This window comes from Phyllobates terribilis, unplaced genomic scaffold, assembly GCF_046119375.1.
Source record: "Phyllobates terribilis strain yellow unplaced genomic scaffold, ASM4611937v1 Scaffold_8__6_contigs__length_399053987, whole genome shotgun sequence".
NCBI classification, from domain to species: domain Eukaryota; kingdom Metazoa; phylum Chordata; class Amphibia; order Anura; family Dendrobatidae; genus Phyllobates; species Phyllobates terribilis.
Genome location: NW_027362768.1, coordinates 294646768 through 294674592, shown reverse-complemented (window position 1 = coordinate 294674592; position 27825 = coordinate 294646768). Strand labels below are relative to the sequence as shown.

The 27825-nt window shown below is 43.5% G+C and overlaps 1 protein-coding gene across 8 annotated transcripts in view; it reads left to right on the top strand.

The window, feature by feature from the left end:
* Window positions 1-27102, top strand: part of PBRM1 (polybromo 1) — a 112370-nt gene extending 85268 nt beyond the window's left edge. For 3 of the 8 annotated variants that reach the window (XM_073644433.1, XM_073644434.1, XM_073644431.1), the window contains exons 24-31: window positions 898-1108; window positions 7405-7608; window positions 8011-8212; window positions 10277-10447; window positions 13048-13206; window positions 20897-20967; window positions 25784-26000; window positions 26593-27102. In XM_073644433.1, the coding sequence (XP_073500534.1) occupies window positions 898-1108; window positions 7405-7608; window positions 8011-8212; window positions 10277-10447; window positions 13048-13206; window positions 20897-20967; window positions 25784-26000; window positions 26593-26765 (1408 nt within the window). In that variant the 3' untranslated portion in view covers window positions 26766-27102. The remainder of the gene's footprint in view (window positions 1-897; window positions 1109-7404; window positions 7609-8010; window positions 8213-10276; window positions 10448-13047; window positions 13207-20896; window positions 20968-25783; window positions 26001-26592) is intronic. The other 5 variants (XM_073644437.1, XM_073644436.1, XM_073644440.1 and 2 more) reach the window with 3 other exon arrangements.
* Window positions 27103-27825: the final 723 nt, after the last annotated feature.

Here is a 27825-nt window from a genome sequence, read left to right as displayed (position 1 = left end):
GGGGTGCTTTGCTGGTGACACTGTTGGGGATTTATTCAAAATTGAAGGCATACTGGACCAGCATGGCTACCACAGCATCTTGCAGTGGCATGCTATTCCATCCGGTTTGCGTTTAGTTGGACCATCATTTATTTTTCAACAGGACAATGACCCCAAACACACCTCCAGGCTGTGTAAGGGCTATTTGACCAAGAAGGAGAGTGATGGGGTGCTACGCCAGATGACCTGGCCTCCACAGTCACCAGACCTGAACCCAATCGAGATGGTTTGGGGTGAGTTGGACCGCAGAGTGAAGGCAAAAGGGCCAACAAGTGCTAAGCATCTCTGGGAACTCCTTCAAGATTGTTGGAAGACCATTTCCGGTGACTACCTCTTGAAGCTCATCAAGAGAATGCCAAGAGTGTGCAAAGCAGTCATCAAAGCAAAAGGTGGCTACTTTGAAGAACCTAGAATATAAGACATATTTTCAGTTGTTTCACACTTTTTTGTTAAGTATATAATTCCACATGTGTTAATTCATAGTTTTGATGCCTTCAGTGTGAATGTACAATTTTCATAGTCATGAAAATACAGAAAAATCTTTAAATGAGAAGGTGTGTCCAAACTTTTGGTCTGTACTGTATATATAAAATTATAATTTGTGTGTGTATGTATGTTCTTGATGTCTGGTATTAGCTGCAGTGCTGACGTCACGTTGACAGCACTGCAGTCAATCAGCGAGCTCACGGCTCTGCCTGTGTAAACTGAATGTTGCGCTCAGAGCTGCTGAGCTCACTGATTGACTGCCACGCTGTTGACATGAGGGTGGCGGCGACTCAGTATTGGACGCAGGGACAGTGAAAAATAGATGAAATTGAGGGTAACTGACTAGAATTATAATTCTGCTCATTTTCTTAGGAAACCAATTGTTCCCCAAAAAGAACCATCTCCACTATTGGAAAAGAAGATCCAAGATTTAGAGGCAAAATTTGCAGAACTGGAAGGTGCAGATGATGATATTGAAGACATGGGAGATGATGACGGAGAGATGATGGATTCCTCCTCTCTTCCGCCGCTCCAGACTCCAATGGCCGGTGAATTAGATCTCATACAGTACCCTCCCCAGCAGGTAAAGGAATGAACGCATAGGGCAAGACACACATCTGCATTGTATCTAAGCTCCACAGATAGGTTTACATTGCCGAGCAGCACGTGTCGCCCTCATCAAGCACTTACTGCAATGTCCAGATACCTTACAACCGAAATTTCCGACCAGGTTTAACATATGTTTATCCCCCAGGGCCCTAAAGTGGACTTAACTTTAGATATTGGAAGTGATATGGTTCTATGTTTTGTTCCCCCTGTTTACTCATTGTGCAGGTAACGTTTTTATTGTGTTTTGTCTGTCGCGCTCACACTGGAAATGGACCAAGTTTATAACAGGGATTTAAAAAAAATGTATTATGCTAAAAGCCTTGTAGTTTTTAAAGTATGTTTTTGCTACCCCATCTGGGAGTAGCCTTATCTAGGGGTAGAGATACTGATTCCAGTGATGTGTCACTATCTGGGCTGCTTGCTGCAGTTTTGATAAAATCCCTCTTTTATCTGCTGCAGATCTAGCGGTGCGCTGAATGCTGATCTCCATATAACCCTGCCCCACCACTGATTGGCAGCTATCTGTGTGTAGGCAGAAAGCTGCCAATCAGTGGTGGGGGGCGGGGTTATACAGAGCTCATGAATATGGAGGACTACCTGGCAGCAGGTTTGCTAGTCCTCTAGTGATAAAATCATCAGCAGGAGATTATCAAAACTACAATAAGCTGCTCAGTAATTGACACATCACTGGAATCAGGGTCTCATTCTCTACATTATGCTGCTCTCAAATTACATGTCAAAAACCTGGTGACAGATTGCCTTTAACGTTTACTATACTTGTTCATTTAGATTTTATCTAATGATGTCCAATATATACCTATGTGCTTGTCCAACAGCCATTATACAGTGGGGAATATAAGTATTTTATACACTGACGATTTTGCAAGTTTTCCCACCTATAAAGAATGGAGAGGTCTGTAATTTGTATCGTCAACTGTGAGACACAGAATCTAAAAATATAAAACAGAAAATAACATTAAAATAATTTGTGTAAATTCGCGCTAATGGTAGTGGGTTTGGAGAAAGAAAGCCAGAGGTGGATAATTTAAAACTTTTATTGAGAAGATATAAAATATCAAATAAAATATAAAATATATGAGGGTGGGGGCAAAGATATATATATTTTTAAAAAGGGTGATAGGTATCACTTAGATTAATATACAAATTTCTTTAGAATGCACCAAGCTAATTATATGAAGAAATTTGATAATTGGAATTATTCTTCCTTCTCAGATGCGATGGGTAGGTTAGATCAGCTGGGCCTGTTGGTGGGTACTGGTAGAATGTAGGTAGGGACTCTCGTAGTGCCTATAGCAAGAGAAGGGGAGAGAGGGTAATAGTTTAGTGGATATAGTTGTCCCGTGGGGTCCCACTGAGTGAACGGTTATGAAATTATAAAGTTATGAAATAATAAAATTATAAAATTACCTGCTATTGATGCGGCAATCAGCAGGTAGTAGAGGGTACGCAGGGTATCCAGTGGGGTTGTTTCTGGGAGTGGATCTAGGAGGGACAATAGGGGGATGTCTGAATAGAAGAATAATGGGTGATGTACGATTGTCTGGTTGGTCTAGTAGGTGTACCTGTGGAGGTGGAGTAGGAGGTAGGCTTTGTAGTTATAGTTACAGGTGGGACGATCCTCCTTGGGTAGTGATGCCAGTAGGATGGAGAGTCTAGATCGTTCTGAAGGAAAAAGGATAGTATTAGGAATATAGTAACGATAGTACAGGCTATTGCCTGGGTAAAATAGAGTAGGTACCTGTAATGCCGGAAAATGGCAGGAAGTGTCCAAAGAATCTCCCAGAGGGAATTCAGGAAAAGTTAAGTTTGACTTGTAAATATTGTCCCCTTAGATGGGTTTAGTAACTGGTTTTGGTTGCACCAGGAGGCTCTGGATGGGCCAGACAGGTCAGTGTCTAGTAGACTACCATATAGCAGGAGGCTCTGGTTCTAAAAGTAAGTTAGCGATAAGTTAGTGATTAGTAGTGTCAGTCTTGGCAGTTTAACCAAGTTTAACGCAGTGGATGCTTTATATAACGGTATAAAGTGATAGTTACCTGCCAGGTAGCTAGTATAGAATTTGGTGACTGGTCTGAGTGATGTCTCAAGTAGGTCGAAGTTTCTGATACTGTTAGCCTGAGATAGGTAAGGTACGGGGCTACAGCTGCATCAGGAGGCTCAGGCTGAGCTAGAGGTGGTCAGCGTCTAGCTGACTAAATAGGATCAGCAAAAAAGGTAAATAGAGCTGGCAAGTTGGTCATTAGTTGTTATTGTATAGTTTTGGTACCTAGAAAATGGTCTGGATGGCAGCAGGGTGGTTCAGCAGGAGGCTGTGGTTGATAGTACTTTGTCCGGTTGCTAGGGGGTAGGGTGGAACTGCAGGTGCTACTGGGAGGAGATAGATTGTGGTCACTGTAAGGCTGTGGTGTACGGTGGGGCCGTGGCCCGAATCTACTTACAGTACGTTGTCCCGCGATGTCAGGTGGTGTCAGTGGTCCGGGGCGAAAGCGGAGTCCCGGCCGGTGACTGCCGCGTGTTTGCTGTTCCGGGTAGCGGGATGGGGAGAGGAGGAGAGAGGAAAGGGCGCGCTCCAGGAGAAAGCGCGCGAGAGAAGCGACGTGACGAGCAGTCACGTGGTACGTAGCGTACTGATGCTACGGAGGCCTGGTTGGTGCCTCCTGTGCTGGGTCAAAGGGCAATCCTACGCGTTTCGACAGCTATGGCTGTCTTCATCAGGGAGAGTATTTTGGCCAAGCACGCCAAAATACTCGGCGAGCACCCGAGCGTGCACGCCGAAAGGGTTAATGAGATATACTCGCTCATCACTACTCATTACCTGTATTATTTGCACCTGTTTGAACTTGTAACCAGTATAAAAGACATCTGTACACATACTCAATCACACTCCAACCTCTCCACCATGGCCAAGACCAAAGAGCTGTCTAAGGACATCAAGGACAAAATTGTAGACCTGCATAAGGCTGTGATAGGCTACAGGACAATAGGCAAGCAGCTTGGTGAGAAGACAACTACTGTTGGCACAATTATTAAAAAATGGAATAAACACAAGATGACTGTCAATCTTCCTCGGTCTGAGGCTCCATGCAAGATTTCGCCTCGTGGGGTAAGGATGATTCTGAGAAATGTCAGGAATCAGCCCAGAACCACACAGGAGGACCTGGTCAATGACCTGAAGAAAGCTGAGACCACAGTCTCAAACATTACCATTAGTGACACACTACACCATCATGGATTAAAATCCTACAAGGCACACAAAGTCCCCCTGCTCACACCAGCACATGTCCAGGCACATTTGCAGTTCACCAATGACCATCTGGATGATCCAGAGGAGGCATGGGAGAAGAGAAGGTCATGTGGTCAGAGTAGACAAAATAGAACTTTTTGGTATCCACTCCACTCGCCATGTTTGGAGGAAAAAGAAGGATGAGTACAACCCCAAGAACAACGTCCCAACCATGAAGCATGGTAGGGAAAACATCATACTTTGGGGTTGTTTTCTGCAAAGGGGACAGGGCGACTGCACTGTATTGAAGGGAGGATGGATGAGGTCATGTATCACGAGATTTTGGCCAGCAACCTCCTTCCCTCAGTAACAGCATTGAAGGTGGGTCGTGGCTGGATCTTCCAGTATGACAATGACCTGAAACACACAGCCAGGGCAGCTAATGAGTGGCTCCGTAAGAAGCATTTCAAGCTCCTGGAGTGGCCTAGCCAGTCTCCAGACCTGAAGCCAATAGATAATCTTTGGAGGGATCTGAAACTCAATGTTGCCCAGCAATGCCCCGAAACCTGAAAGATCTGGAGAAGATCTGTATGGAGGAGTGGGACAAAATCCCTGCTGTAATGTCTGCAAACTTGGTCAAGAACTACAGGAAACGTCCGACCTCTGTAATTGCAAACAAAGGTTTCTGTGCCAAATATTAAGTTCTGTTTTTTTATTGCATCAAATACTTATTTCATGCAATAAAATTCAAATGAATTATGTAAAAATCATACAATGTGATTTTCTGGATTTTTTTTAGATTCTGTCTCACAGATGAAGTGTACCTATGATAAAAATTACAGACCTCTCCATTCTTTGTAGGGGACAACACCTTTAATTGTGCATGGGCATGTGTTAGGAATGAAAATCAAGAAAGGGCAGGAGGTGAAGAGAAAAGAGAGTTAAGGAATTAAAAATACTATTCAAATGAAAAGCATTGATTAGAGGAGTCCAGTTAGTAATGTGCCATAATATGCTGGCTCCAAGTCCTCTTACATTTAGAATGATTTAAAATTGGTCACCATGGATAAGACTCGTATCTGTAGAACAGATCCCTAGGCCGCTCAGCCCAGAATGTCTGTGGTTGTTGGGTGCTGATATCCTACTAAAACATCTTAAAGGGAATCTGTCAGTTTGCAGTTTGTTTGCATAATGTAGGCAAAATGAAACTGAATCCAAAGTTGTATCACTTAGATTACTGGGTGCAGGCGTTCTGACACAATCAGAGCTTTTAGATTTAGAATGAAGCAGAGCTGAGAAAGCTAACTCCACCCACACCACAGCTAACACTGCCCACACCAGGCCCTCTGTGTACAAAGTCCATAGACAGTGAGCTGCTTATCACGGGAGGGGGCATTGCTGGACTAGTGTAGTCCTCAATGTTAGTCTCTTACTGGTAAAACCTTCACAGTTAGTAAACTACAGTATGTACTTTGACAATAGACACATCCCTGAATTCTGTTTTTCAGCCTCTATCTCCTGCTGTCTTCAGATTATATAGCAAAAGCCTGCTGACAGATTTCCCTTTTAAGAGTCTAGTTAACTCAGTTCTGTACTTTTACCTGTCACTTTTTGCATTAGGGGGGCATTAAAAGGTAAAAAAAAATATTACTTAATATATATTTCCTTCCTGACATAGTCAGCAAATTGATTGGGTCTGGTTCTTGAGATCCCCGCCCATCATAGAAAAAAAACGATCTGCTGCACATTGTTCAGGGAGCAGAAGTGCCAAGATCCTGCATGAGCAGTGTCTGGGCCCAATAAAAAGTACTCTGTGTCCGGGCTCATAGACCGCAGAGCATTTTTTTCTGCAATCGGTGGGGGTCTCAGGACCTGGACCCCCACTGATCTACTGCACATTGTTAGCAAGGGACTAGATAGTGAATAAGAAATAAAATGGTAGGTGCTCATTAGATTTCACTCTGTATCAGTTTCCAGTACTGTTCTCAAACCACATACAGGACCTCACCTCATTAAAAGGGGCTGTCCCATCACCAGTGAAGAAATTGGCTGATCACTCAGGTGTGGCTCCAATAATCCCTTAAAACCAGATAGGGGTTTGTCTCCGTAGTAGCAAGTGAAAATTAGTATCATGTGGTGGCTTTTTAGCTGGATCTACCATTGCTTGTTAGCAGCACATAAAGGGGGTCCTTATTGGGGAGCCTCCTGTACGACCTAAATATGCCCTTTAAGTACACAAATGTCTCTGACGTAGTCTTCAGATGTGTTAATAGAATAATTGAGAATGGTATATACTATACTGGTGAATTAAAGAAAATCTGTCAGCAGGTTTTTGCTACCTCATCTGAAAGCAGCCTGATGTAGGCAAAGAGAAGCTGAATCCAACGATGTATCACTTAGATTACTGGGTGCAGCAATTCTGACACAATCAGAGCTTTTAGATTAAGCATGAAGCAGAGCTGAGAAAGCTAACCCCGCCCACACCACAGCTAACCCCGCCCACACCAGGCTTTCTATATACAATGTCCACAGACAGTGAGCTGCTTATCACAGAAGGGGGCGGAGTCGGACTACTTTAATCCGGCAATGTTAATCTCTTAGTGATAAATCTTTCACAGTTAGTAAACCACAGCACGCACATTGACAAGTGACACATCCCTGCATTCTGTGTTTCAGCCTCTATCTCCTTCTGTGTTCAGATTACTTTGCAAAAACCTGCTGACAGATTCCCTTTAAGAAGCTTTTCCATTTTCTGTGTGACGTGCTGTCATTAGCGGGGTGCTTTCTGCTCATTATAAGTTGGGGGTTCCATGTTTGTTGCAGACTTCTGGTTTGCAGAGGCTTTGCCGCTTGGACAGAATAAAGAAAAGCAGCAATACCACGTATATATACATACATATATATATGTTGTCTGATAGCTCATGCTGTTCCCTGTCTGAACAAAGATTTTCTTTCTTACAAATGCAGATATTATTATTTTTTTTGTTAATCCTTTTGCAATTGGTGTTTTAAAACACTTAAATCAGGCCGCCGCACAACCAAGCTCCCCCCGATGCACCGACGACCTGACGCCGGCGGTCAGGCTGCCCTCCCCTTCCTTATTGACGCAAGGGGAAAAGCTAACAGAGGCAGCACCCACTGAGACACCCAGTGACAGACAAACGAAAGATGGCGAACCAGGGGAGACAGTGGACAGCAAATTACCCAAACAGTGTTTAGACAACGGAAAGGTAAATTTGGAGTGCCACGGTCAGGCCCACTGTTTTTTTTGTTTTTAGATGACTAGTAACCTCTTCTCTCTGGGGTGGGATGGCAGATTGCGTGGTATTGCTGCTTTGTCGTGGCTGTGCTTGCGTTTCTGCTGAATGTCTTCCTAGCTTGTTGGTGTTTTTTTATTTCCTTTACGTGTCTCCATTTCCTAGATCTCATCTAACATAGAACCATACCAAAACTGTCCACTCTCTCTAACCACAGATAGCCTACGACTGCCTGGTGTCAGCAACAGCCATCGAAAAAAAAATACCTTTTTTTTCACTGGGTTTCAGCACTTCTTACATTATTATATTTAATAATGGCAATAAATTATAGTCTAGGACATCTGAAAGAAATATCTAACATTTTCTCCATTCTAGTCAACGCCTAAGTCTGGCAAGAACAGCACTAAGAAGGAAGGAGGCAAGAGGAAGATTAACATGAGCGGTTACATCCTTTTCAGTAGTGAAATGAGGGCGGTTATAAAAGCCCAACATCCAGACTACTCTTTTGGTGAACTTAGCAGATTGGTAGGAACAGAGTGGAGGAACCTTGAGGCAACAAAGAAGGCGGATTATGAAGGTAAAACGCAGAACTCTGGCCACAAGCTGGATTGATTTTCGGTTAAAGGCATGCCATAAATGTACAGTAAACTGGGTCCCACCAATTGGACCTGCATCTTTCCCGAAAACCGAGCCCTGACTCATACGAGAGAGAGATGAGGATCATTATTTTCAATTTGGTTCGGGTTCTGGTTGAAGTTCTGGTAAACAAACCAAACTTTCTCGTAAGTTCGGGTCAGGTACTAGAACCCGAATTTCCACTGGTCCTCCCATCCCTAATTACAACCACTTCTCCTTTAAAAGCGAATAGCTTCTTCTTAGAGGAAGAGGATAGAAACTCTAGTGCCATCTATTGGATATAGCTATCCTAAAAATCAATTATGACCCTTTAACGAACCTTGCCACATGATTTAGAATAAGAAGCCAAACCAGACACTCCATTTGCAGATTCGTGTTTCGGGTTCTTCTCCCCTCATCAGTGCTTTGGAGAGTGCCAAGTAGGGAGACTTATATGCCATGCAATGTTCCTCTAACCCGACTTTGCTCTTCTCACAAGGAGAAATTTTCTTATACAACCTGTCAGAGGCCTCTCATCAAGCCAAACCAGCACTAATGCTTTGCACTGATGAGGGGTAAACGCCCTGAAACACACATCTGCAATTGGAGTGTTTTGGTTTGGCTTCTTATTCAAAGTCAAGTGCCAAGGATTGTTAAAGGGTCGATACTGGTTTACAGGATTATTAATCCCAGTAGGTGGAACTATAAATTGCCACAGGAGTGTTGCACTGTCTATAAAACTCCTAGCACTCTCCACAAGGAGAAATTTTTATCCTTAGATACACTAAAAGTGGCTTGTGATGGGGACCTTCCTGAGATAAATGCAGGTACCAATGATGAGAAACACATCTACTGTATACATTTATAGCATATCCTGGGACTATAGATCCCTAATAGATGAACTTTTGTAGCACCAAACCAGAGATGCAATTAAAAGAAACCTGTCCATTGGATATGCTGTGTATACTATGGGCAGCGTGTTACAGAGCAGGAGAAGGTGGATGTATTATATTGTGAAATAGATTTATTATAACTTCTATTAATTTGAGTCCCTCCCTTTTCTGTGCTTAGGAGTCCAGTAGGCAGTCCTACTCAGTGATTGACAGGCCTTCTTGCATGCATATGTACAGAGATAGCAGTCGATCCCTGATTAGGACTGCCTATTTGATTTCTACGCCCATGATGAGCTGGGGTTCGGATTAATAACATGAGTCTTTCCTACAAACCTTTTATATCAATCTGTTCAGCTTATGTTGATCAATGCCAAACTGCTGGCAGATCGGACACCATGCCTGTGTTTAAAGATGATATAAAGATACGATACTCTCCCTCCCCAGCATCTGTCGCTGCTCCTGACCTTTTTTTTTTACCGGCTGCAGTGGTGACATCACATCTATAGTGCTGCAGTCAATCACTGATCTACTGCAAGTGCTGTAAGATCATAGTTTGAGTTGCTCAATATTGAAGGGTTGTTGCCGCTGTTTCAGAGCCCCGTTCTCTCGATCCGTGGAGATCCCATGAAATGGACCACTATTGACCCGAAAATTGTGACCTGTCCCATGGATCCTTTAAGTAGGCTGTGGCCGCAATAGAAGCAGGCCTCCTGATTAATTTGGCGCATGTTTCCACTGCCATAGACTGGAATACATTTTCGTTGCAAGTTACACCACTTTGTGGAGTAAGTTATATTAAGTTTTTTGGTCGCGATCGACCACTTCCCCTTTATACCAAGCTACATCTTCTTTTCAGAAAGTTGGCGGAGCTGCCATAAAAATGCAAAAGTTGCAAAGTGTTTGCACAACTACAAAAAAGCGGAAAAAAATAATTGATTTTCCATACCATGAATCTGGGTCTTAGCCTTTATGGCCTATCTTTAGGATGCGTGTGGGTCTAACCCCTGGGGCTACTTAGGGGGTTAGCACAATGAAAGGGCTTTGGTCCTCTTTATTGGGTACATAGTAGGTCACTTTTGGCTCCAGACTTGGGACATAAAACTTGATTGAATATATATATTTGTTTTTCACAGAGCGAGCTGCCAAAGTTGCTGAGCAGCAAGAAAGGGAGCGAGCCGCACAGCAACAACAGCAGCAGCAGAACGCTTCTCCCAGAGCGGGCACTCCTGTGGGGGCCCTAATGGGAGTTGTACCTCCGCCAACACCAATGGGCATGCTGAACCCGCAGATGACACCGACTTCAGGTAAACTCTCCATGAACATGTGTAAGTCAATGTTCCTGAGCAGCAATACCATCCTAAATCTGTTGGCGTTGTTTTTCAGAAAACATTCTTTTTTTTTTTCTTTTTTTTTAAATTTTCAACAACCCCTATAAGGTATGACTAAAATATCGGTGTTGCAATTAATAATTGGGTTGACCTACTTGTTTGCATCTATCTCAGCCCCCAGAGGATAGATGGAAAAACAAGTATGTTGGAAGTTGCACTGACCTATTTGGTTACACGAAGGGTGCACCGTGTGCCTGTGCTTGGTTTGAAAAGTCATTTTGTGCTTTAAAGGCAATCTGTCAGCAGTTTTTTTGTTATATAATCTGAGAGCGGCAGACCCTGATTCCAGTGATGCCACTTACTAGGCTGTGTGTTGCTGTTTCAATACAATCAATGTTTTATCAGCAGGATATTATCATTTCAGGACTAGCTGCCTCGTGCCTCTTAGTCAACTGCTCTGTATAACCCCGCCCACACCACTGATTGGCAGCATTCTGCCTAAGCACCGTGCACACAGAAAGCAGCCAATCAGTGGTGTTGGCTGGGTTATACACAGCTCAGCATTTAGAGCTCTGCTAGATCTGCAGCAAAGGAAACAGGGATTGGTATTAAAATGACAGCAAGCAGCTCAGTAAGTGGCACATCGCTGGAATCAGGGTCTCTGTCCTTACATCATGCTGATTTCTGATAGCAAAAAAATCCCTTCATGCATGGAATAGCTTTGCTTTCCGGTTGCAGTGTCACTACTTGTGTAGGCCATAATTGCTGCTGTCTTATGATTTGAATATACTGAAATATTGTAAAATGGGATTCGATATTTACTTAGCAATCTGTGGTAAAGTCTCTGTTATTACAGAAAGATCTTGCACTGAATCCATTGTCTACCGATAGATGCGGATGTCACACTGTCACAATAATGGAAGCAAGAAAATCATATTATGGTTGAATAAAGAGTAACTAAAGGGGATCTGTCACCAGATTTCACAATACAAACTGAATACATTATTTACATAGATCTTCAACCTGTTGAGGCTGTTGTACTTACTTTGAAAATGCATGTCCGTATGGCTGTGTAATTGTTTTTGAAAGAGTAAACCCCATTTCCGCCCACCTAGACTGATTGTCGGCTCCTCAGTGTTATTTCCTGCTGCTGTGATCTCTCTCTGCTCAGTAAAGACTGTATCTGTCAGTCAGTCTGTGTGATAAGCACACCTGCCTCATCAAGTTTAAAAGAACTAGCCTATAACGTATGCTTTTTGTATTGTGAAATCCGCTGACTGATCTGCTTTGAGACTAAAGTAGATATTGGAATTACATTTTTCTTCCACCTTTGTTGTGGATATTCCTCTTTACTTTTCAGAAGATAGATTCTATATGTTTGTTTTGGGGTTTTTTTCTTTTCTTTTTTTACAGTTTACATATTTGTTAAAGGGAATGTATAATTCAGGAGCATACCAATGAGTGCAGCAGCACACTGGGCGCCAAGATATATGCAAACATTTAATATATGAAATGTAAACTCTATTACTGCCATGTAGACTGTTCATTCTGCTAGGAGGTGCTTGACAGTTTTGTTTGAAAGTCGGTTAAAGTGGCATATAAATATAGGAGGAAGAAAGTAATCCTTCCTTATAGATTTAAAGGGAACCTGTCAAGTTGGATAAGGCTATTAATTCATAGTGCCTGGCCGCTGTACTGAGATTGCGGCACCCGGGAAAAAATGAACATCGTGAAAGCCGCCGGCTTTCAGTCATGTGCTCATGCCGATGTAGCTACAGTTATCGCTCACTATACTGTAAGCACGCCCCAATACTGTGACAGCCAGCTCCGTACTGATGCACTGCTGAGCCGGCTGTCAGTCGGTGCCGGCTGGGCGTGCTTACAGCCGCCTCTTATAGTGAGCGATAACTGTAGCCACACCAGCATACGCGCATGACTGAAAGCCAGAGCCTTTAATGATGTTCATTTTCTCCCGGATGCCACACTTTAAGTACAGCGGCCATGCACCTACATAACGTTATTGACCTGCGGATTAACCCTATAACTGCAGGTTAAAAACCTTATCCAACTTGACAGATTCCTTTTAACACAGCCATAACTCGGGAGCCCCTGTGATTCAGGTCAGACTTCCATCACCAAAGGACCCTATAGGAAGCTGCCTGGATGGTATTGGCCCAATATAAATGGAATCTTATAAATTTGAGGAATTCCAGATTCAGAACTTCCCCGAAGACCAACCTGTAGAAACGGAGCGAGTGGTCTGGGACACAATAATTTTGGTGTTTTTTGGAGACTCTGCTTCTTTATCTTCCCATTTCATCCCTCTTAATGTATTAGTCATTGGTTCCTATAGAGCGTTATTAGCACATGAAATAATTTCCATCCTCTCATGATGTAGCTATTAACGTCGCTTGTTTTGATTTTTGTTGTAAAAATGCTAACTTCTATTACATTTATATATTTGTTCACAACATTAATATCACAAAACTAATGCCATTTTTATTTTATTTCATGGTAGTGCATGTTTGTATTAATCCATTATACCGCATGATATTGATGCACGTTTGTTCTTCAAGGCATGATAGGGGGCTATCCGCCTGGCCTGCCACCCATGCAGGGCCCAGTTGATGGCATTATTAGCATGGGCAGCATGCAGTCTCATCTTCATGGGGTGCTACCACCTCCCCACCTCCTTCCACCATGTATACCAGGCATCCCGGGCATCCCGCTGCAGGGTAAGAACGTCATCGCCTCATTCACTCTCTTCCATGCCACCTCTCACTTCAGATGCCTCTGTGTATGCAGGACCACTGCTAGCCACTTTATCATGAGCGCTTCACTAATTTTATTGATTTTCGCTTCTTTTGTAGAGCTCTCATCAGGTTAACATTTGGGGGAAATGCATATTCTGTATTCACATCCACGCCCAGATATTAGTTCCTCGATGAGCAGACTACTTTTAGAAGGCAATCCTCATAGCGCATTTTGATTTACGAGACCCTTGTGCATGCAAATCACCAAAGGTACCTGCAGGTACTAAGGCTATGTTCACACGTTGCGTTTTTGCTGCCTTTTTTTATGCACATTTTAAGCTGTTTTTTACAGTACCAGCGAAAGCTATGAGATTTCAGAAATCTCATGCACACGGTTTTTTTTTTCCTGACTGAATTGGAAAACTGCAGCATTTGACTTCTTTCAGTGTTTTGTGCAGTGTTTTTTTTACTCACGGAAATCAATGAGTAAGTGCAAAAAAGCAGGTGTCAGGTTTTGCTGCGTATTTAGTGAAAAAAGCAGGTACAGCAGTATGTAAAACCATTTATTTTTGTGATTTTCCCATGTTTAAACCATAATGTCTTGGTGTCGTCACCTGAGAATGGCAGTTAGGATTAGTACAGTTTAATTAAATTTGTGATATGTGTAAAGTAAGCATTGGCCGACCAAGATGTGAAATTGAACAATACCTGATCAACTCAAGGGCTGACCAATGTGTAAAAGTAAACAGTGTCCTACAAACTCAATACTCTGCCAATGTCTTAGGTAAACTATTCCCGACCAATGCATCTCCCCCCCCGCTGCTACATTTGTAATTGTGTATTTTTTCATGAACTTTTTTGTTCAGAATAGTCACTATTTTTTCAGACATAAAATTATTTTTCCACTAAATAATTTGATAAATTTGCCCTTTTTTCCAAAATGGTTTTATGGTGCACATATGTCTTGCATTGGTGACCTAACGCCTTGTATTGTTCATGCTTCTGTGGTGGAAGCAAAGCTGAACTTTGGGATCCTGAAAAACACAGCAGAAAAAGATGCAGCAAAAACGCAACGTGTGAACATAGCCTTAGGCTATGTGCCCACGTAGCATTTATGAAGCAGAAAATTTCTGCTGCATAAATGCAAGTCCTCTCCCGGAAAAACGCATGCGGAATTCCGCACGCGTTTATCGCGCATTTTTCACGCGTTTTCCACATGCGGAATTGCCTTGCGTTTTTTATGCATTGAACTAAGGCAATTCCGCTTGCGGAAACGCAAAATTAAATGACATGCTGCGGATTTTTGAACGCGGCATAAACGCTGCGGAAAAATCCGCAGCATGTGCATAGAAGTTGCGGAATCCCATTGGGGACCATGGGGTGCGGATTACCATGCGTTTTTCAAGCGTTTACGCTGCGGAAATTCCGCAGCATATACGCTTGAAAAATGCTACGTGGGCACACAGCCTTAGGATGTCTGTAGATTTAGTTGGTTATCGAAATCCAAAAAAGTCTCCATTATTAGACTGTACCCAACCGCAATTGGAAATGTTAATTTTATAAAATCCGAACAAAGGGGTTACTTCCATCCCATAATGTGCTATTTGGAACAAAAGAAGGAAACCTACTCACTTTTGCAGCCTTCACGGCACTTTTCTAGTTTGGCCTTTTTTTCCAAACTCCACCTGTTACCACAAGGCCAAATGCACAAGTCTGTGACACTCGGAACATGTACTGATCGCAGTGTCTGGCCCGATCAGCATATCTCTTGACCTGAGCAAACAGCTGCTTTACTTTGCATTTTGGGGCCAAAAAACTCCCGTTAATTTGATCTTGACTTTTAGAAGAAAACCTCTTTTTCTGCTTCCCAAAATTGTAAGTGTAAGTCTATGTAAACCAGCATCGGACTAGGTATTACAATACAAGCACACTTCTGTGTAGGACAGATGTAAGTGAATCTGGCCGAAAAGTCAGTCACCTCTCCCCTTCTGACAACCCCATGCGACCTCTCGCAACTCCAAGTCCCATAGGTGGAGAAGCTTTGAGTTACATCATCATACACTTCTGAAAAGGCAAGATTGTATTAAAGGGAGTCTGTCATCCCCAGAATACATATTAAACTAGATGTATAGTGATACTGGGGACTTGGTGCACACACACCCTCAACTTGCGTTTTGTGGACTTCCTTCCCCATCCCTCTCCGTTTCTGATGGACAGCACTCGCTTGGCCAAAGCGAGCACTGCCTGATCTCAGCTCTCGTGTATTCGCTTGTATGCGGAGTCTGGCGCAGACATGTGGTAGGCAAACGAGTGCTGTCAATCAGAAGAAGGGGGGGATCCCAAAGTACTAATTGAGGGGGCTTAATGGTGCACTAAGCTTTTGGCCACACATAGGGTGCACTAAAGCCCCCTCATTTGCATTTGAATGAAGGATAATAGACTCACTGTAACTATTTTGTTTTCATATTGGTCATTAGAAGCCAAGGAAAAGGACTGGGATATGACTGACATGGGCAGAATACATCGATTGTATCACAGTGTGCTAATTTATCAGAAATGTATTTAGTTTGATTATATATAACCATAAGCGATCTAATGAAAAATATTTCCACCCCTGGAGAACACCCAATGCCTTCTCACCCCAGAGAAGCTTGGTGTATGAGCGGGTAACACAAGGGTATGGGGAGTATGAGAAGCTTGGTCTATGGGGGGGTAACATGGGTATGGGGGAGTATGAGAAGCTTGGTGTGTGGGCGGGTAACACATGGGTATGGGGGGTATGAGAAGCTTGGTGTATGGGTGGGTAACACATGGGTATGGGGGGTATGAGAAGCTTGGTCTATGGGGGGATAACACATGGGTATGGGGGGTATGAGAAGCTTGGTGTATGGACGGGTAACACATGGGTATGGGGGTATAAGAAGCTTGGTCTGTGGTCGGGTAACACATGGGTATGGGGGGGTATGAGAAGCTTGGTGTATGGACGGGTAACACATGGGTATGGGGGTATAAGAAGCTTGGTCTGTGGTCGGGTAACACATGGGTATGGGGAGTATGAGAAGCTTGGTGTATGGACGGGTAACACATGGGTATGGGGGTATAAGAAGCTTGGTCTGTGGTCGGGTAACACATGGGTATGGGGGGGTATGAGAAGCTTGGTCTATGGATGGGTAACACATGGGTATGGGGGGGTATGAGAAGCTTGGTGTATGGGCGGGTAACACATGGGTATGGGGGGGTATGAGAAGCTTGGTGTATGGACGGGTAACACATGGGTATGGGGGTATAAGAAGCTTGGTCTGTGGTCGGGTAACACATGGGTATGGGGGGGTATGAGAAGCTTGGTGTATGGGCGGGTAACACATGGGTATGGGGGGTATGAGAAGCTTGGTGCATGGACGGGTAACACATGGGTATGGGGGTATAAGAAGCTTGGTCTGTGGTCAGGTAACACACGGGTATGGGGGGGTATGAGAAGCTTGGTCTATGGGCGGGTAACACATGGGTATGGGGGGGTATGAGAAGCTTGGTGTATGGGCGGGTAACACATGGGTATGGGGGGTATGAGAAGCTTGGTCTATGGGCGGGTAACACCTGGGTATGGAGGGGTATGAGAAGCTTCGTCTATGGGCGGGTAACACATGGGTATGGGGGGTCATGAGAAGCTTGGTCTATGGGGGGGTAACACATGGGTATGGGGGGTATGAGAAGTTTGGTCTATGGGGGGCTAACACATGGGTATGGGGGAGTATGAGAAGCTTGGTCTATGGGCGGGTAACACATGGGTATGGGGGAGTATGAGAAGCTTGGTCTATGGGCGGGTAACACATGGGTATGGGGGGGTATGTGAAGCTTGGCGTATGGGCGGGTAACGCATGGGTATGGGGAGTATGAGAAGCTTGGAGTATGGTAGGGTAACACATGGGTATGGGGGGGTATGTGAAGCTTGGTGTATGGGCGGGTAACGCATGGGTATGAGGAGTATGAGAAGCTTGGAGTATGGTAGGGTAACACATGGGTATGGGGGGGTATGAGAAGCTTGGTCTATGGGCGGGTAACACATGGGTATGGGGGGGTATGTGAAGCTTGGCGTATGGGCGGGTAACGCATGGGTATGGGGAGTATGAGAAGCTTGGAGTATGGTAGGGTAACACATGGGTATGGGGGGGTATGTGAAGCTTGGTGTATGGGCGGGTAACGCATGGGTATGGGGAGTATGAGAAGCTTGGAGTATGGTAGGGTAACACATGGGTATGGGGGGGTATGAGAAGCTTGGAGTATGGGCGGGTAACACATGGGTATGGGGGGGTATGAGAAGCTTGGAGTATGGGCGGGTAACACATGGCTATGGGCGGGTATGAGTAGCTTGGTGTATAGGCGGGTAACACATTGTTTAGTAATTATCCAAGGCAAAAATTTGGCTTGGATACATTTACTTCTTTGAGAAGCATCGGAACGCAGTTTGCGTCCTCATTTGTAAGAGTATGATCGGCCTTGTAGCTTGTTTGGGTAACGCCTGATCAGGGCTCAACCCCAGGATTCATGGGAAACAGTGGGATAAAGAGTAAAGTTGCTACTTGCTTTTTAAACATCTTTGAGCCTTCTAGTTGGGGAAGTCCTGCGCTCAGTAGTGTAGATTTTCAGGGTTGATTTTTAGTCACTGCCTTCGATGGAGAAAGACTCTTGTTTAGCTAATGAATGGAGCCCAACATCAGAACGACAGAAGACAAGCTATGAGAAGGACTCTGATATTGAGACCATCAGTGCAGTTTTCAGTGATAAAGTATATTAGAACATTTTATTAATTTTAAAATTGCAAAACAAATTGAGGAATTTTTATTTAGCAGAAAACCTCTCCTCTGATATTGTGCGGGAATATTTTGGATACTTGGGTATACCTGTTCTTGCACTTTCTACAGCTTGAACGTCTCATAATCTCATCTAAAGCAGGTTCCTTTTTCCCTAATGGTTTTCAAGTGGCTAAAAAGCCATTGCAGATCTGTGAGCACTTTGTGCCGTCACACAGTCTGTCTGCACACGACTTGAGGTTTTATCCCAGACGTTCGAGGGAAACGTTCTGTAGTCAGGGACGTCTCATACTGCTATGGATTATACACGATTTCCACTAATGCTGCACAATAATAGCTACTAACAAAGTAACAGAAATTTCTGTCACTTAGTTTTCTTCTAGCCCAGTCCAAAGAAAAAAGCTCAGTCCTGTCCGACTTTGATGTAATTCACAAAAAAAAACTGACACCTGGACAAAAAGAAAATTGCATTAAAAAAACACTGATCAAAATGAAACTGTTTTTCTCAGATGCAAAAAAGAGAGGGGCTGTAGACTGATACCTAAATCTTAGTGTAATGCTCCTTACATCAGCATGTCTAAAACATTTTAAGATGACCTTAGGTAGTCGACGGCCAACTGCTCTTTAAGCTTCCAGCTATTCCTCCCGACATTGTATATCCGCACACTTGTAATGGCCAAGCATGCATGTGTTCTTAAATGGGAAGAGATGCATAAGGCAATGCCAGCCACCTCTGGGGTTATCTACTGCAAGTACAGGAGGATCGGGCATGTTGCAATCCAATATGCACAATCCTTCAGTTATTGAGCGATACTTCAGGACAAACCCGTGCAGTCCTGAAGTCACTTTTTTTTTAAAGGGAATGTGTAGTGATTTTTCTATTTATAATTATTGCTTATATAATCAATTATTTTTAATAAAAAATTAAATGTACTGTTTTAACATTTTATTATTTATTTTTTCCTGTAGCCACTGGAGGCTGCCATTTTTGTTTGCTGGTGTGTAAGTGTCTGAGCACTAAACTTAGACTCCAAATACGGCAGCCCCAAGGGCATACGAGACTGCGGTCAGTGTCTGACCACATCTCCTACACTGTGGCATATCTAACCCCATCATATGTGATACACCCGCAGAGCCGCATGGCTAATGCCCATCATGTGATATAGCCCGCAGAGCCGCATATCTAATGCCCATCATAAACATCATGTGTGATACACACGCAGAGATGCATATCTAATGCCCAGCATGTGTGATACAGCCCGCAGACCTGCACATGATACTGTGCGTATTTTACCCCAGCGCGTGATACACTCTGCGTGTCCAACCCCAGCGCGTGATACACTCTGCGTGTCCAACCCCAGCGCGTGATACACTCTGCGTGTCCAACCCCAGCGCGTGATACACTCTGCGTGTCCAACCCCAGCGCGTGATACACTCTGCGTGTCCAACCCCAGCGCGTGATACACTCTGCGTGTCCAACCCCAGCGCGTGATACACTCTGCGTGTCCAACCCCAGCGCGTGATACACTCTGCGTGTCCAACCCCAGCGCGTGATACACTCTGCGTGTCCAACCCCAGCGCGTGATACACTCTGCGTGTCCAACCCCAGCGCGTGATACACTCTGCGTGTCCAACCCCAGCGCGTGATACACTCTGCGTGTCCAACCCCAGCGCGTGATACACTCTGCGTGTCCAACCCCAGCGCGTGATACACTCTGCGTGTCCAACCCCAGCGCGTGATACACTCTGCGTGTCCAACCCCAGCGCGTGATACACTCTGCGTGTCCAACCCCAGCGCGTGATACACTCTGCGTGTCCAACCCCAGCGCGTGATACACTCTGCGTGTCCAACCCCAGCGCGTGTTACAGGCCGCACCACCAACTAACAGAATCAGCGCTGCCAGCCGTCCACGGTGACATGGTCCACATCTCAGGATCACTTTGCAGTCTCCATCAAAATGGCTCTGCACTGTGATCCGAAACTTCATCCTCCCTTATCCTTTTGAAAATGCCCAGAAGGGGAAGGGAGGAGTGATGTCACACACAAGCAAATCACGCCCACTTTTACAGCAGTCGTAATGCGAGCTGGCAGTACACTAGCAAGGCAAATGGCAATCAGCTGCTTACCCCATTAGCGTTTAAAAGTGGAAAATATCAAACCTTTAAATATTTTTCAGATTTTATACCAATAAAAAAGTTAATTTTTTACATTAAAAGATTAATCTTTTAAATTTCTTAAATTGTTGCAAAAAAAATGTTTGCACAACACATTCCCTTTAAGATGGGTATACACCAGTCGACAAGTTGCTTTAAACAATGCCGATTAGTAATAGATCAGTGCACATAGATTGCCATTGTTCTAGGCAGCACAGGTCCTGTTAACAATCGGACGTTGCGCTGCCTAGAATGATCGTCATTGAACTAAGTCAAAAGATCATTTCACCTGACGAACAAGCATTTTGCTCATTCATCGAGTGATCGGCAGCCTGTTTACACTGCAGGATGATCTGGGAATGAGCATCACTAGGAATGCAAATGATGCTTACGTGCTCTGGGTGTGTCAAAGCACTTCCCTAAGTGCCTGGGAGGGAGGCAGAGGCTCAAGAAGTGCTTTCACACACCTAGAGCACTTAAGTCTTATTTACATATGGATTATAACAGAGATTTAGAAGAGAGCAACAGGTTTCATCAGTAAATATGTGGATGACATTTTCTTACATGTACATATAAACTGTTTTAGGGGTGGGTCATTTTGACACACTCCCGTTAATGCATTCAAAGCCCCTTTAAGTTGGAGCTATAATTATATTGGACTTAGTAACTATAGTGTTAATTAATTATCTGTTAATTCATTCCAAATACAGGAGTCCTGGCACAAGGCGTGCCTTCCATGGTAGGATCACCTGCAGCTGGAAATAACCCTTACAATCAGCAGGTAAGTCTGGTATCAGGATGTGCCATTGTGTTAAAAAGTCATCCATGTACACTAGAGGAACAAGTGTATTGGGACACATGTTTTAATCATCAGACTTTCCATTTAGTCTAATTTCCAAGGTGTATTAAATCCAGCTCCCCGCCGTGCCGTCTGCCTTTACTAACGTGACAGAGTGGCCGGTGGTGCAGAGCTCACTGATAACAGCGCGGTCCTGGAACCACTGATGTAATAGATTCGTTTGTGACATTTCTTCACCCTAAATATTCCCCCATCCCCTGTGATTGATATTAATGAGAAGTAAAAGGAGCCGCAGCAACTCAGCCACAAAGTGGAGACCCCATAAGGTTACAGTCACCGAGTCCTGAGGAGCAGAGCGTCACCAACGCTCTGCTGACTCCAAACCTCCACTGGTATTAACCTCAGCACAAAAAAACTCTGCCCCCAACTGGAGCTTCATGGCCGAGCTGCTGCATGCAGCCTTACACCACCAAGCTCAATGCCAAGCGTCGGATGGAGTGGTGTAAAGCTGCCAACACTGGACTCTGGAGGAAACATGTCCAGGGCAGTGAAGGATCATTCTTCGCTATCTGGCATCTGATGGACGAGTCTGGGTTTGGTGAATGTCAGGAGAACATTACCTGACTTACTGTATTGTGTTAGCTGTAACATGTGATTGAGGAGGGATAATGCTATGAGGTTGTTTCTCAGGTGGCTGACTCAGCTAATTAGTTCCAGTAAAGGGAAATCATGCTTCAGTATACAAGACATTTTGGATAATTGTAGTTTTCAACTTTGTAGGAACAATTAGTGGAGAAGGCCCCTTTTCTGTGCACCATAACTGTGACCAGTGCACAAAGCAAAGTCAATAAAGTCATGGGTGGGGGAGATGGTGTGGAAGAACATGACCGGCCACACAGAGCCTGGACCTCAACCCCATCCAAAACCTTTGTGATAAACTGCTCCAGAGCCACTGCCTCTCATTTTACATCTTGATTGCTCTTCTGGATGAATTGGCTAAAATTCTCACAGAGTCTCCAAAATCTTGTAGAGTCCTCCCAGAAGAGTGGAAGCGGTAACAGTGGGAAAGGGATCAACTCTATATTAATGCCTATGGGTTTAGAATGGGGGGTCAGAAAAGCTCCTGTAGGTTTGATGTGGAGGTCCCAATATTGTCCATATAGTGGACCATGGTCTTATACATCTAGAAAACAAATTGCCCAAAGTGGCAGCTGGTGACAAAAAATGCTTTATAGTCTCTGACACCATAATTATTACAGCTGTAGGAGCTAGAAAAGTACAAAACAGCTAGTAACATGTCCACCATGTCTTCTTACCTAAATTGCTAAAAACTGAGCGTGTCAGCTGGCTAATGCCGTGGTCTCCAACCTCCATAACTGGTCAAATATGTATGGCCACTTTACCCAAGATGACTGATAGATATAGGAAACTAAGCTATCAATACTTCTATCAGACATGTTATATGATGAGCTGTAATAAATTGTTACACCAGTGCCTTATCATTATTCACATCAGATCCCTGGATGAATAGTGGCGCGTGCACACATATACACACGTGGTCAAAATTGTTGGTACCCCTCGTTTATTGAAAGAAAAACCCACAATGGTCACAGAAATAACTGGAATCTGACAAAAGTAAAAATTAAAAATCTATGAAAATGAACAAATGAAAGTCAGACATTGCTTTTCTGCTTCCACAGAATTAAAAAAAAAAATTAAACTCATGAAGTAGGCCTGGACAGAAATGATGGTTTTCTTCTTAACTTAATATTTTGTTGAACAACCTTTTGAGGCAATCACTGCAATCAAACGATTCCAGTAACTGTCAATGAGACTTCTGTATCTCAGGTATTTTGGCCCACTCCTCATGAGCAAACTGCTCCAGTTGTCTCGTGTTTGAAGGTTGCATTTTCCTTACAGCATGTTTCAGCTCTTTCCAAAGCTGCTCCATAGGATTTAGGTCAGGGCTCATAGAAGGCCACTTCAGAATAGTCCAATGTTTTCCTCTTAGCCATTCTTGGGTGTTTTTAGCTGTGTGTTTTGGGTCATTATCCTGTTGCAAGACCCATAACCTGTGAGTGAGACCAAGCTTTCTGACACTGGGCAGCACATTTCTCTCTGGAATCCCCTGATAGTCTTGAGATTTCATTGTACCCTGCACAGATTCAAGACACCCTGTGCCAGATGCAGCAAAGCAGCCCCAGAACATAACAGAGCCTCCCCCATGTTTCACAGTAGGGACAGTGTTCTTTTCTTGATATGCTTCATTTTTCCATCTGTGAACATAGAGCTGATGTGCCTTGCCAAAAACTTCCATTTTTGTCTCATCTGCCCATAGCACATTCTCCCAGAAGCTTTGTGGCTTGTCAACATGTAGTTTGGCAAATTCCAGTCTGGTTTTTGTAGGATTTTTTTTCAACAATGGTGTTCTCCTTGGTCGTCTCCCATTAAGTCCACTTTGGATCAAACAACGAAGGATGGTGCGATCTGACACTGATGTTCCTTGAGCTTGAAGTTCACCTTTAATCTCTTAAGAAGTTATCCTGGGCTCTTTTGTTACCATTCATATTATCCGTCTCTTTGATTTGTCATCAATTTTCCTCCCGCGGCCATTTTCCAGGGAGGTTGGCTACAGTCCCATGGCTCTTAAAATTTCTGAATAATATGTGCAACAGTAGTCAAAGGAACATCAAGCTGTTTGGATATGGTCTTATAACCTTTACCTTGTCTATAATTTTCTTTCTAATCTCCTGAGACAACTCTTTCCTTTGCTTCCTCTGGTCCATGTTGAGTGTGGTACACACCATGTCACCAAACAGCACACTGAGTATCTGTAGCCCTATGTACAGGCCCACTAGCTGGTTACAAGATTGTAGACACCTGTGATGCTAGTTAGTGCACACAACTTGATTTAACATGTCCCTTTTGTCACATTATTTTCGGGGGTACCATCATTTCTGTCCAGGCCTATTTCATGAGTTTAATTTTTTTTAAATTCTGTGGGAGCAGGTTGAAAAGCAATGTCTGACTTTCATTTGTTCATTTTCATAGATTTTTAATGTATTATTATTTTTGTCAGATTCAAGTTCTTTCTGTGACCATTGTGGGTCTTTCTTTCAATAAACGAGGAGTACCAACAATTTTGACCACGTGTGTACATAACATGCACACACATGTATACATGCACATATACATACATACATGCACACACATACATACATACACGTATACACGAACACATACATAAATGCACACATATATACATGCGCACACACACACACAGTCATGGCCAAAAGTGTTGGGAGCCTTGAAATTTTTCCAGAAAATGAAGTAATTCTCCCAGAAATTTATTGCAATAACATATGCTTTGTTATACACGCGTGTATTTCCTTTCTATATATTGGAACAACACAAAAAAAACACATTGGACATTTTTTACACAAAACCCCAAAAAATGAACTGGACAAAATTGTTGGCACCTTTCCAAAATTGTGAGTAAACAGCTTTGTTGCAAGCATGTAATTGCAAGCACATCCTTCTACTGTTTACCAAAATGGAATGAGGCCTACAACGAAAATAACACAGTACCTACAGCCAAATATGGTGGAGGTTCAAAGATGTTTTGGGGTTGTTTTGCTGCCTCTGGCACGGGGTGCCTAGACTGTGTTAAAGGCATCATGAAGTGTCAAGATTACCAAAGGATAATGTAGTGCCCAGTGTCAGAAAGCTGGGTTTGCATCCTAGTTCATGGGTCTTCCATCAGTACAATGACCCCAAACATACTTCAAGAAGCACTCAGAAATGGATGGAAACAAAGCGCTGGAGAGTTCTGAAGTGGCCAGCAATGAGTCTGGATCTAAATCCCATTGAACACCTGTGGAGAGATCTTATAATTGCTTTTGGGAGAAGGCGCCTTCAAATATGACCTGGAGCAGTTTGCAAAAGAAGAGGAGTCCAAAATTCCAGTTGAGAGGTGGAAGAAGCTGATGGTTATAGGAAGCAATTGCAGTTATTTATTCGAAAGGGTGTGCAACCAAATATTAAGATGAGGGTGCCAACAATTTTGTCAGCCCATTTTTGGGGTTTTGTGTGAAATTATGTCCAATTTGCCTTTTTTTGTAGTGTTTCAATACACACAATATAACAAAACATGTGTAACTGCAATAATTTTCTGGGAGAAATACTTCATTTTTTTGGATCAATTTCAAGGGTGCCAACACTTTCAGCCATGACTGTACATGCACACATACATACAAGCACACACATGTATACATTCACATACATACAAGCACACACATGTATACATTCACATACATACAAGCACACACATGTATACATACATGCACATAGACACACAGGCATGGTATATCCCTTGTATTCATTCTGTAGAGACTTTGAAATCAGAACTCGGCACAATCTGATCATTTATGTTCTATCTCTAAAGTCAGACTTTCATATATTAAAGGGGTGTTTCCATAAGCCAAACCTATTACCTATGCCCTTTTGGGACACCGACTGTTCTAGAGAATGGGGGGTCCCTGAGTCCACTGTGTGAGTAGAGCAGTAGAGTTCATGTGTGACCACCGCTTCATTCACTGACTGGATGGAGATAGCCAAGTAGCGGCACAGTGCATGCTTGACTGCTGCTCCATCCAAATGGGGGGACATGGAGCTCCTTTTCTCATGATTAGTGGACCACTTGTGGATTTGTATGGTGGTTGTAATCCTGGAAACGCTGCTTTAATTAGAATTTTTTTGTATAATGCTACCTACAATAACCTTTCTCCTTGACTTCTAGATGGGTCTACTAATCACACCAGGGCAGCAAGCGCCACCACCTTATCCAGGTCAGGTTCAAGGTAGCCAGCCTGTCGTGCAACAGCCGTCAACCCCAATATTTGTTGCACCCCCTCCAAGGACTCAAAGGTTACTTCACTCGGAAGCCTACTTGAAATATATTGAAGGGTTAACTGCAGAATCGAATTGCATCAGCAAATGGGACCAGACATTGTCAGGTGAGATGTCAAATACTGATCTGTTATGTTTATGGGTCTGTATAATTTTATAATGTTTAGCCCCCCTCCCTCCAATGACCCATGATGAAAATTTACATCATGAGTGGCTGTCAGTGCCGTATCAAGACAGTTAGTCCGTGACTAAGAGGTGTTATATCACCCCATAGACTGTTGATGTGTACCAGAGTACATAGGTTTGGGTGGAGTATAAAATCCAGGTTCTTCCGTAGACATCCACTAGTGTTGAGCGAGTATGAATTGTTAACCTCTCGGCAAACACACTCGGGTGCCCGTCGAGTATTTGCAGCGTGCTCGGCATCGATGAAAGTGTCGCCGCGCCTGCATGTGTCACATCTGTCATACACCTGTGACACATGCAGGGATTGCCTGTGTGTGAGGCAATCCATGCTTGTGTAACAACTGTTTAACAGCCGTGACACTTGCATCCGCGGCGACAGTAAAAGAATTGCTGAGCACGCCAAAATACTCGGCGAGCACCCTAGCGTGCTCATTTAAAGGGTAAAACGAGCACGCTCGCTCATCACTAACATCCACCTCTTGATTCTTATTAACTCTTGTTTTTCCATTTCAGCTCGGAGACGAGATATCCACTTATCCAAAGAACAGGAGAGCCGTCTCCCTTCTCATTGGTTGAAAAGCAAAGGGGCCCACACGACCATGGCGAACGCGTTGTGGCGCCTCCGCGATCTCATGCTTAGAGACACCTTGAACATTCGCCAGGCGTACAACATTGAGAACGTCTAACCCTTTCATACCAAGATCATTTTTTTGTGGAACAATTACTGTTTTTAGTGACTGGAGGCCAATATTTTTATTGCTTTTCTGTATATTGTAAGAGCGTTTTGATATGAGAACATTTAAAAAAAATGCTTAGTTTGGTTATGTTTATCTTTTTGTTTTTTATTAAGTTGTGAAATGCAACGTTTTTACATATTTTCAGTTGTGTTTTGGGGGTTTAGTGTCAGTGATGCTCATTGATGGCGGGTGTGTTGGGTACATTGTTTTTTTTTATTGTAATTGTGGGATCGGCTGCACCATGCACCGCCATTGTTTTAAATTAAATTAAATGTCTTTGCCACTTGACTCTGGTCCATGGTCTTACTGCAGTGATGTACGTTTGTTCTCCATTGTTGCATGGCCGCGCTGATTTCACTTATTTGAGAACTGCACACAAGTATGATGACGTTCGGCTTTGAATACCTCCCTTTTATCCATCTTGCAGAGATAATAATTCTCTAAATTCTCTGCATTCGCTATAAGAGATCCAGAAAAGTTAAAATATGAATCGTTTATTTAAGTAAATATATAAAACAATCTTAAAAAAGGGATTGCCTCAGGAACAAAAGGGACACACTACATGCCTGACATAAGTAGTAATGAACACTCGAGGAATAGCATAGTGTCACAACAGGGGGAGAATAATCAAACAATAAACACAATATTCAGTAATACTTAAATGTCATAGTTCCCCATCCCAAATGCCTGTTATAATCTAAGGTCATCTATCATCAACCTGCCACCAATTAATGAGGCGTGTATATATAGCGAAGTATTACCTAATGTTGCAGTAGTCATTCGGGCATGGAGACTGTCAGACGCTGTGATCCTACACCCCGACGCGCGTTTCGCCTCTCTTGTTCCCGGGACATGTTTCAGGCTGACTGGAGTTGCCTAGTTATCATTCAACAGCCAATAGGGAGGAGTGGCGTCAGCATTACCAATGAAGTAAATGGCGCCTAGTGCCTCTGCTGCACCTCATCATGAGATTTTGAGCTTACTGGAAGTGCGCGGTGGCACTCACGCG